This window comes from Culex quinquefasciatus, chromosome 3 (genome assembly GCF_015732765.1).
Source record: "Culex quinquefasciatus strain JHB chromosome 3, VPISU_Cqui_1.0_pri_paternal, whole genome shotgun sequence".
NCBI classification, from domain to species: domain Eukaryota; kingdom Metazoa; phylum Arthropoda; class Insecta; order Diptera; family Culicidae; genus Culex; species Culex quinquefasciatus.
The window spans coordinates 59430147-59442224 of NC_051863.1; the positions used below are offsets into that span (position 1 = coordinate 59430147).

The following is a 12078-nucleotide window of genomic DNA, read 5'->3' on the forward strand; positions in this document are numbered from 1 at the left end:
CAGACCTTCAAAGGCAAAATGGTAAGAAAAACATGTTTTTGACAAAAATGATTATTTTTCATAGTTGTACTGTGTAGCTGTTATTGTGTTTTTTCCTGCATCATTATATATATTCAGAAAGGTAATTGATTCAACTTTTCAATAACATTTTACAAAACACACTTTTACAGGCTAAAAAAAATAATAAAAATCAAAAAAGTTGGATTTTTATTCAAAATTTAGTTTTTTTCAACTTTGTTAATGGAGTACTTTTTTTGTGTGCATTTGTGCGATCTGAAAATTTTGCAGCTTAAAATTTGAACCATGTCCTAACTTGTCTCCAAATTTTAAAGTGCACTTATGTGCACTTTTTGAGTTATGCCATTTTGAACATTTTGATTCTTGCAAGAAAAGTAATGATTTCGCGTATACGCTTGGTTAAAATCGCATTATTTACCTGCGGAGGCAGAAATGACGTACTTGCTATGTATGTTTTGAAATTGATTTGATATTCATGACTTTGTTGGTACTTAGGTACGTTTAATAAAATTAGAAATTTCTATTCAAAGTATTTTACAGTAACGATTCGTCGAATATTCATATCAGTTCGTTGTTGTGTTCTTTTGAAAGTATGGATAATAATACCGTAGTGTCCCTATACGATATAACGAAGCACTATTCTGAAAACGTGAGAACTGCTTTCGAGTATATTTGTAAGAATTACAACATTGCAGAAGTTCATATTTTAAGTAATCTAACGACAATCGCTTACGTAGTGATTTTGATTCAGAAGAATTTATCGTGAAAAACGTGAATTTTGCAAGTGGATCAACCAAAAACGTGGACGAGAATCCATACAATGTTCCATAAAATAAACCTTCTAAAATTCTAAAATACCGCAAAAATCAAATTTTAATTAGAGAGGAAGGGGGTCTTCAAAGAGAGGTGGATTTTAACTCAAGAAAAGAGGAGGGAGATTGAACGTAAATCAGAAACTTTAACATAGCATAAACCGCCATTCCGTGCATTAAATAGACAGAGCAAGAATATTAAAATTCACCACTTTAATGCATGTGGCCTCAAATATATGAAAAAATCGAAAATTAAACTTTTTTTTGGAAAAATATCAAAATTCATTTGTTTTCATTATACTAAGTACAAACAACACAAAAAAGTCACAAAAAAGCAAAAAAATATTTTTGGCCGCTCGTTTATATGGAAATACCCCATAGTGCACTCACATTTCGTTCACATTGTGAACGAAAATGCATTTAACTGCAGCTTTGATTTTATGAATGGGCGAGAAGTTAGCCCATATGAAAATCGCTGAATATGCACGTTAGAGTAAAAGGACTAATTTTGGAGAAATGTTTAGGCACAAACAAAACCATAAAGTTTGCAATTTTTATTAAAAAAAAAACAAATTGAATGAAAGTTGAATATCGTTTCAAATGCATTGTTGTTTTTAATTTTTTTTTATAAAATTCATTTCAAAGAGCTCAAATTAAAGTTTCATTTTGCGTAACCCTTCACAACCGTACACAATCATGGTTGCCAAAATCGTTCTTTCTTCTGCGGTGCTGTTGAAGTTGAAGTCACTGAGCGAGTAGTCTGTTAGCGGAGTGTCTGACGATTGGACGCGTGTGCGTGTGCGTTCCTTCGCGAAATATCCCAAAAGTGGCCCCGAAGAAAGACGGTTCTTGTTCCGGATTCCAGTGAAAAAGTGGTTCCCGACGTTCCCTCGGTTCTGCGCGGTCATATCCCAGCTGGATCGTAAGGATTTAGTGCAGTTTTAGGCATTTTTATTTACGACGACAGAGTGACGGGTAATTTTCTGCACGAGACACATAAATTTGATGGCCATTTTTGCCTGCCGTAACAGCAGGAGGTTCCGTTCCGCTGGGAGGGTTTTCGGCCTCACAAGGAAGCCTTTTCCCGAAAAGGGGAATGGGTTTCCTGTGGAGAAGTTGAAAAAGGCTGTTTTTTTTGTCTTGAGGTGGTCGTCGCCTTTTTTTCTCAAGGCTTTTTTCTTCGTAGTTGGCCTTCTTCGTGAGGTGCATTGTGAATAAATGTGTGTGTGCGTTTGTGCACGTGTGTGTGGTCGTGTAAACTTTTCAGATGATTGTTGTGATGGTGGTGGTGGAAGAAATCAGTGCTGCCAGACTTTGACAGGTTGTTGTGTTTGATATAAGTTCATTGACAACACACACGTTTATTTTGAACTGGTGAGTTGGGCGTGGGAAACAGCTGTTCGACTAGTTCTGATGAATAATTCCGTTGATGAATTATTATCCGTACAAATTTCTGCTGAAAATTTTTCTTTTTTCAGGACTTATTTTTTAATGTTCAGACCGTTGAAAATATTTTACAAACTTTATGAAAAATTCAGAAAATATTAGTTACATAAAAAATTAAATGTCTTGTTGATTTTTTGATAGAAAACTTTCAAGCTTGATAAGTATGGTTTTAAAACATTTCACAAAGATATGAATTCTATTATACAGAATTAAAAACTAAGTCCTGATAAAAGTAAAAATTTTATCTGAAGAAAATGTTTTCCACTTTTTAACGTTAAACTAAGTTTGCTAACTTTTTATTTTTTCGATAAAGTGCTTCATTTTCTATTTGAAAAAGGTGCTTGGAAAAAATACATTATTGAAAACATTTGTTTTTAATAAATCGAACTTTAAAACCAAGATTTTTTTGTAATTGGGTACTAAAGCCCTATGTCAATTATTATTTACAACGGTAAAAAAACACGATTAAAAACCATTTCTGATCACTTTTTTCATTTTAATGCGAAATTTTTTTTGACAAGACAACATTTTTTCGATGGATCAACTATGATCCCCTTGGAACAAGCTGTCAAGTAGGAACTTTTCTGTCAAGAAGAACCGCGAGGTTAATTTTTCAAAATTGATTTAAAAATCCATTTTAAACTCTTGGTGGTCGTACAATGGGACATTTTACTCAGAAAAATAAGCTTTATTGCTGTAAACAATAATATCAGCAATCTAAGCTTCATTTTAGGACCCAATTTAATAATTTATTACAATGCTTTTCAAAGATTGGTTCAAACCTTAAGTAAACATGTTTTTTTTTTATCTGGCGGGTTCAAAGCACTCAAAAAACAAAAAAAATAGATTTATTGGACCTTATACACCTTCCCGCCTAGAGCAAAATCGTGATTTTTCACGATTTACTTTGGCATTTTTTACTGACTTGTCCAAATTGGAGGAAATTTGAATTGGGATCAGTAAACATCCCAAGTAGCACAATGTAAGAAGAATTTGTGCAATTGGGTACTAAAGCCCTATGTAAATTTTTATGTACAACGGTAAAAAACACGATTAAAAACCATTTCTAATCACTTTTTTCATTTTAACGCAATTTTTTTTTTGACAAGACAACATTTTTTCGATGGATCTACTATGATCCCCTTGGAACAAGCTGTCAAGTAGGAGCTATTCTGTAAAGAAGGACCGCGCGGTTAATTTTTCAAAATTGATTTAAAAATCCATTTTCAACTCTTTGTGGTCGTACAAAGGGTCATTGTACTCAGAAAAGTAAGCTTTATCGCTGTAAACAATAATATCAGCAATCTAAGCTTTACTTTAGGACCCAATTCTGAACAAATAAAATTCCTTTAGCTTTGGTTATAAAACTTTTTATATTCAAAGAGAAACTCATATTCGGAACAGTTTACAGATCGGCCAATGTTCAACAAATCATAGAAAATCGATAACTTAACATAATGATTCGCTTTTACCTTTATTTTTTGATCTTATTGTGATCTTACGATTGATGTATCGATCGAGTGTATATTTTTACGTTTTACGTCAAGTTTTTAAAGAAAAACATTGACCCTTGAAATCCACAAATTCGGAATATTTTTTTTCTTACGGATGTAAACAAACTTTGGTTCTTCCCAGGCGTACATATTTTTTTTTACAAAATATTGAAACTCAAGCTTAGAAATGTTTTATAAATGAAAATATCAGCTAAATTCAGTTGTTCCACAATTGGGTACTAAAGCCCTATGTCAATTTTTATGTACAACGGTAAAAACACGATTAAAACCATTTCTGATCGCTTTTTTTCATTTTAATGCAAAAAAAAAATGACAGGACAACATTTTTTCGATTGATCAACTATGGTACCCTTGGAACGAGCTGTCAAGTAGGACCCTTTCTGTCGAGAAGGGTCGTCAATTTTTTTTTGTTTAATTGAATTTAAAATCCATTATAAATCCGTTGCGATCGTTCAAAGCGTCATTGTACTCAGAAAAATAAGGATTATCGTAGCGAACAATAATATCACAAATTTAAGCCTAATTTTTGGACACAATTATATTTTTTCACTGTTCTAAAATAAGGCATTTGGCTTTCCAAAAATGCACATTACATTACATTACTGCTCTCGCTAGACTAATTTCAAACATTTTACCTGTTTTACCAATTTGCTAGAAAACTACATAAGTGCTTCGTTACGTATCGAGGGTCTTGCGACCCTTGCTCGATTCTAATTTATGATGAGGGTCGACAACGGGCAGCAATTCTTTTGTTCCGCAATCTACCAACTAAAATAAAACAGAAGAGTATCTTCTACCTCCAACACTCTCTACCTGTCCAACTCTACCGACGACGACGACGAACCTGTGCCAAAGCTGGCAGCACTGAACCCTATTCCGCACTTTGTCTGTCATTCCGGAACGTCACTCCAAACTTCAAAGTTGTTTGCTAAACCTCTGAACTGTCAAACCTGACGTCTCGGTGAGTTTTCAGAAGAGCGAAAAGGAAAATAAAACAGAGCAGCAACCAGCAGCGGAGGGTTTTGTGTGTACCGTACCTCCTCCTCCTTCGTTCGTTCGAAGAACACAGCAACCATCATCATTAGTCAGTCGAGTCGAGTCGGGCTGGTTCCGAGTCAGTTGCCGAGAGGGAGTGTGTGTGTTTTTTTTTGCGAAATCTGGGTTTCTTCGCAGATCCGTTCTAGCGGAAACAAGTGCAACCGAAGTGCTGGAGAAGAAGAAGACGGATTAAGGTGGCCAAGTCATCTGGTCCAGGATTTTCCTGCCGTCGTCAACCTGAGAAGAGAGAGAGAAACGTGCGAAAAAAGTGCAGAGTCGTCATTCTGAAGGAAGGAAAAAAAACGAGTGTATAAAGATTACCACACAGCGTATTGGCAGGAAGAAGAAGCTCCAAGGAATAAAGGAAGTGTCGTGACTAAGTGCGTCTCCCTGTGCGAGTGTGTGTGTGTGCGCGCGGATGTGCCTTGAGCTGGCCAGTTTTTAGAAAAGGTCCCCTCCCTCAGGAAAGGACAAAGTGGGCGCAAATGTGCTGAACCAACGGAGAAGCAAGAAGAGCCAGGACACCGCGACGAAATGGCGTGCCTCAACACGCTGAAGCTGGAGATCAAAACGCTGGAGCAGATCTTCACCAAGACGCACGAGCGGTTCCGGATCCTGAACGCCTCGGTGGACGAGCTGAGCTGCCGCTTCATCGGTCGCAACGGCAAGCAGTACGACATCCATGCCAACATTACGGTGAGTGCGCTGAACCTTGGCTTCATTTTTTTTTTCCTTCTGCTTCTCTCTGCTGTGCTGTGTTGCCTTCGTTTTTCGTTTTCTTTCTTTCTTGTTGCTGGTGCTCATGCCAAAGCAGTCCCATCCGTCGGTACCTTCTACCCCTCGGTACTACCACCTCACCTCTGCAACAGGCTTTGCACTGAACTTGCCTTACTTGTCTGATGGTGCTCAGACTCACTTGGACCGACTACGTCTTGCCGTCCGCTTACTCATTCATATACGATCTTCGATCTGACGGGGTGTTCTTCCCGAAAATATTCTCGGATATTTTTGTTGTTGTTGTTGTTGTTTGGTCACGAGGAAGTGGATGTAAACAGAGGTGCCATGGTGAAATTTGGCGATTTAGCGTCGCAATTATGCATTTATCTAATGAAAGGTAACCCCTTTTATCAAACGGAGGCACTGACTACGTGTATTAAGTGAATTCAAATTATGACCACACTAAAATATTGTCATTACAGAGAAAAATGTCAAAAGCTTGCCCTTGATTTCTCACCAGAGTGTGAACAATTTGTTCTAAATCAGCATCACTTCTCTCATATCAGCTAATCTCGTAGGAACCCAAGGGACCGTCCATAAACCACGTGGACACTTTTTTTTGAAAATTTCAAACCCTTTCCCTTCCCAAGGCTATTGAGGCCTTCCTCACATTAACATGTTCTTTTTACCCAACAATAACAAATCGCAGTGTTGCCAATTTTTCAAACATAATAAGAAGGGTCGAATACCTATTTGAATTTTTTCTCAAAATTTAGAGCATCTTATCCTATCTTATCTTGAAAATTTCAATCACAGGGTGGTTAAATCTTCGCGATTTTCGCGAATTTCGTGGATTTCGCGGAAATCTAAATTGCTCACACCGAGCAGGATTTAGATAAATTTGCGTTCTTTCTTCTGGAAATACAAGATTTAGACAAACATTTTCACTAGCCATCGAAATCTACGTTGTATTCTTGAAGATAGACCCACAGGAACATTCAACAGAAATCCGCGAAATCCGCGCCGCGAAAATCGCGAAATCCGCGAAAATCGCGAAATCCGCGAAGATTTTTAACCACCCTGCAATCAGTTCTATTAAAGACGATGTCTAAGGATCTAACAGTGTTGCTAGATCATCAATATGACTAGTCGCGAATGTCTTCCAAAAACCTATCCAATGCTGGAACTTGTTCCGGAAGTAATTTATAAGAAAATGAACAACATCTGTCTTTGAAGGGTATACAAAATTTCTCTCATGTGCACCTCATTTTAAACAGCGTTGCCAGTTTCACATTTAAATAAAAAAATGGGCAAGGCAACATTTTACAATGGATCAACTATGATCCCCTTGGAACGAGCTGTCAAGTAAGATACATGCTGTCAAGAAAGGCCGCGAAGTAAGCTTTTTAAAATTTGATTTAAAATCAATTTTAGACTCTTTGCGAAAAATAAGCTTTATCGTTGTGAACAATAATATCACCAATTGGGTCCTCAAAACAAGCCATAATTATGGATAGGGGAAAGTGGGGCAAGTGTAACAAGCTAAGGAAATGATCGTTGTAACCCATTAAAAACGTTAAAAATCTGTCGGATTTTATAATAATCATATTATTCCAAGTCATGACTCAGACTTTGATAGAACAAGTTTTCAAAAAATCCTGTTTTTTAATGCAAAAAATGATTTTAATTTTTTTTATTTTCCGTATGTTCTACTCAACTAGTGGGGCAAGACGAACAACCCGTTGGGGCAAGAGGAACAATGCATGAAAAAACATGTTAATTTGCTGACAATTAAACTGTTATCACTTAGATACATCAGATTAGGATGTATTTGAAACGTTTCTTTCATTTTTAGATTAAAGAATATTATTTTACTAAAAATTTGATCGTTTTTACGAAAAAGATTATTACTTAGATGAAAAAAGGGAATTTTCATAATATCACTATATTTTGTATGGACATTTTTTAAACAATTGTTTATCAGTTATTAAGTACGTTTATATATTTATTTCCCAATAAAATATGTTGTTGCAGCAATTCGTATTGTTTTCCATACTAAAAATCCATATGGTACACTTGCCCCACCTGAACAATTTTTTTTAAAAGCTCTCAACAAATATAACCAAAAGTTAAATCATACTTTATAATAGGTGCAAGTCATTGGCAGGGACACTACTGATCTAGGAAAAAATGCATTTTGATAAAATGAGCCTTAAAACGAACCCAAAGTCTTATTTTGCACTTTCCAAATATTATAAGAAAATAAAGGTTTGTAAAAAAACTTAATTAAATCTTATGCTCCGTGGCGTTTATCGGTCTGATGGCCGAGCGGGCTAAGACGTCAGTCCACACTAATGGTGCTGGGTTTGAATCCCGTCGGGCGCAACTTTTTTTGTGTTTACGAAAATTGTACATGCAGTGTGCAATATTAAGTGTCTTTTTGACGAAGGTGATGTGCATGCTTTTGCATGCGATTTCACTATCGGATTTTTTGCTGTGTACTCTTTTTGATTTTCGCAAGCTGTGTCCTAAGGGCGGGTAAAACGTGTTTTTTTCATTAAATGCTTAAATACATTTTTAGAGCGTCTGCCACTTAGTAATTAAAAGCAAAGCTTCTTCTATTTTGTCATTCAATTTTATTCGAAAATACTTTTATCGATCAGCCTTTTGAACTTTTTTTCGATAGACTTTTTGAACTTATTTTTATGTTAACACCCAAGCTTGAGCAGCTAATTTTGTAGGAGAGCAATTCTCTACCTAAACCGGAAATGGATTTTATTTGTATTTTTTGATTTGGCTCAAACTTTGTTGGGGCCTTCCCTATGACCAAATAAGCTTTTTTGCGTCATTGGTTCACCCATACAAGTCTCCATACAATGTTGGCAGCTGTCCACACAAAAATGGTATGTAAATATTCAAACAGCTGTAACTTTTGAGTGAATTTTCTGATCAATTTGGTGTCTTCGGCAAAGTTGTAGGTATTGTTGAGGACTTTTGAGAAAAAAATAGGTACACGGAAAAAAATTGCAGATTTTTAATCAACTTTTTCACTAAAACTCAATTTCCCAAAATACGTATTTTTGATTTTCGAGATTTTTGATATGTTTTAGGGGACAAAAATCCGCAACTTTTGAGCTATAGAGAAACATGGTCAAAATCTGCCGCCGAGTTATGATTTTTGAAAAATAGTGATTTTTGGAAAAAATTGAAATTTCATGCAAAAACAAGTTTGACATTATTTTTTAATGCAAAATTGAATTTGCAATCGAAAAGTACTTCACAGATTTTTTGATAAAGGGCTCCGTTTTCAAGATATAGCCACCGAAAGTTTGATTTTAGCGAAATATTTGCAGTTTTTCGATTTTTAAAAATAGTGACCATGAGTGACCATTTCCAAAAATATTTTTTTTTGAAAAGTTCAGAAAATTTTCTATAAAATTGTCTAAGAGACATTGAAGATTGGACATCGGGTTCCTGAGATAGAGCCGCTTTAAGAAAAAGAAACACGAAAATTGAAGTTTCCTAAATCTCACCAAAACAACCCACCATTTTCTAATGACGATATCTCAGCAACTAATGGTCCAATTTTCAATGTTAAAATATGAAACATTCGTGAAATTTTCCGATCTCTTCGAAAAAAATATTTTGAAAATTTTTAAATTGGGACGAGCATTTTAAATGGGCGTAATATTCAATGTTTGGCCCTTTTAAAATGTTAGTCTTGATTTAAAAATTTACAAAATATTTTTTTCGAAAAGATCGAAAAATTTCACGAATGTTTCATATTTTAACATTTAAAATCGGATCATTAGTTGCTGAGATATCGTCATTAGAAAATGTTGGGGTGTTTTGGTGAGATTTAGAAAACTTCAATTTTCGTGTTTCTTTTTCTTAAAGCGGCTCTATCTCAGCAACCCGATGTCCAATCTTCGATGTCTCTACTTAGACTATTTTATAGCAAATTTTCTGAACTTTTCAAAAAAAATATTTTTGGAAATGGTCACTCAAGGTCACTATTTTTAAAAATCGAAAAACTGCAAATATTTCGCTAAAATCAAACATTCGGTGGCTATATCTTGAAAATGGAGCCCTTTATCAAAAAATCTGTATAGTACTTTTCGATTGCAAATTCAATTTTGCATTAAAAAATAATGTCAAACTTGTTTTTGAATGAAATTTCGATTTTTTCCAAAAATCACTATTTTTTTCAAAAAATCATAACTCGGCGGCAGATTTTTTGACCATGTTTCTCTATAGCTCAAAAGTTGCGGATTTTTGTCCCCTAAAACATATCAAAAAATCTCGAAAATCAAAAATACGTATTTTGGGAAATTGAGTTTTAGTGAAAAAAGTTGATTAAAAAATAAATTTTTTTCCGTGTACCTATTTTTTCTCAAAAGTCCTCAACAATACCTACAACTTTGCCGAAGACACCAAATTGATCAGAAAATTCACTCAAAAGTTACAGCTGTTTGAATATTTACATACCATTTTTGTATGGACAGCTGCCAAAATTGTATGGAGACTTGTATGGGTGAACCAATGACGCAAAAAAGCTTATTTGGTCATAGGGAAGGCCCCCACAAAGTTTGAGTCAAATAAAAAAATACAAAAAATAAAAATGGTCGAAATCGGCCGATTTCGTAGAGAGTTGCTCAGGAGCTCACAAATTTTAGAGTAATTTAATTTTTACACCGAGATTCGAACCGAAGTACTTTGAACGCAAGTACCTATGACTCTTTACCACTGCGCCACAAGAGGACTTGTTGGTAGCAGAGTGGCAGAACACAATCTAGTGAAACTATTGATCCGGGTTTCTTACGCTGTAAATTTTGAAACATTCTTAGACAAATCTCTTCGCACTCTATGGCAAAGTTGATCCTTGGAACACGAACTACAAGCTCATAAGTTTGTTTTTTTAGTCAATAATATGAAATATGAAAGAAAACGAAAATCAGTGTTTTTATGGGTTTTAAAATTATTGTCCACTAATTCCACGTTGATCGTGGTAAATGTTTTCTTTCTGCTTGACTAAATTTACAAGCACGAATATTGTCGATGATGGGATGGCGAGCTCTACAGGCCATCGGGGTCGTCCTTGCGCCACAAACAGCAGTCGAGACCGAATATTCGAAAACTGCCGACTGCGACTCTGGGGCGCAAAGGCACCGGAAGAAGGGTAAATATAAAACTATCGAACTTGAGACGACGACCGAAACCGACCTGACGACATTCTCAAAAAGTGTGTGAGGTAATTTTTGTTGGGGTTCGTGTTGATCTCGGTCTTTCTACCCCGCCGCCGTGTGTTGATTTGGTCCTTTTTTTGGCAGCTGAAAAAAAAACAAGAAAAACAAATGCGTAACACACTGAGAGAACGAGAAAGAGTTAGAGAGAGAAAAGAAAGTTTTATCTCATCCCTTCGGTGAGTCAGACTAGATAAATATAAAGATAAAGAGATGAAGATCAACGTGAGAAAAGCTCCGACAATGGGCAAACTTTCCTTTCATTGCTTTCGTTGGTTGCAATTTGCAGCGAGCTATTCTGTCATTTCCTTTGAAAGTTGTGTTTATACGTTGATTTTTTTTCAGTTAACAGCTTGTTTTGTTTGTAAACATGCTGACAACTTCATAATTAGGAACAGAGCTAATTATCAAACAAAATTCTACTAACTAAAGCTTAAGCTAAATCCATACGGGATTATGCGTCGAAAGAGTGACACGACGGGTTTTCCATCCATTTTCCATGTTATGCTCTCATTTATGTTGTTCTTGTGGTGGCACCGACACATCCAAACACATTCCTCTGGGTGTGTTTGTGTGCCTTGCTCGGTTCTGCTTGGAAAGCATTTTCTCCTCTCTGTGTTTATCGCAGTAGGTTGTTGTTTACAATTTTAGACGAATGCACGCAGCTTTGTGGAGCACTAAACTTCTCGTTACGTGAATTACACACAAAGATTTATCAATTGTTTTTGTTCCCATACCTTACGGTAGTGTTACCAGTTAAAAATTTAAATATAGGGGCATATAAACACCCTTGATTTCTAAAGAGTGCCCCAGCAAATGCACTGCTTTTATTAAATTAGGTTCCATCGATTATATTCAGCGTGGAAACGACATCTCTTTGCAATTGACAGAGAAACAGAAAAAATAGAGAGAGAGAAAGAGAGATAATGACGATGATAAGCTTATCGATTTGCATCCTCTGCTTACGTCACACGCACCTCACATCGGTGGTGTTGCATAAATAAACAAAACAAAATATCTTCGTTTGACTGTGTGCGTTGTGGGATTGTGAAATGCATATCTTTCAAGAGAACAAAAGATGCTGCAGCCATTGAAAGACGAGCACGCACGCAAATTATCCGATTGATCGCACATTTGAACGGACATAATTGCACCGAAAATGCATCGCACAGACACTGACTGATGAAGGGGGTTTCTTTGTGGTCGCGATACCAATACCACTGCACTGTGAGGACCGATGTCAAGAACCTTCCCACATGCAGGCAGTTTAGCGGCAACGTTAGACCCATT

General features: G+C 35.9%; 1 protein-coding gene across 6 annotated transcripts in view; it reads left to right on the top strand.

The window, feature by feature from the left end:
* The first annotated feature begins 1573 nt into the window (after positions 1-1573).
* The window catches only part of LOC6042267 (ubiquitin-conjugating enzyme E2 Q2), a 42212-nt gene continuing 31707 nt past the window's right edge, over positions 1574-12078 (top strand). For 3 of the 6 annotated variants that reach the window (XM_038262263.1, XM_038262268.1, XM_038262267.1), the window contains exons 1-2: positions 1574-1805; positions 4964-5524. In XM_038262263.1, the coding sequence (XP_038118191.1) occupies positions 5363-5524 (162 nt within the window). In that variant the 5' untranslated portion in view covers positions 1574-1805; positions 4964-5362. The remainder of the gene's footprint in view (positions 1806-4963; positions 5525-12078) is intronic. The other 3 variants (XM_038262265.1, XM_038262264.1, XM_038262266.1) reach the window with 3 other exon arrangements.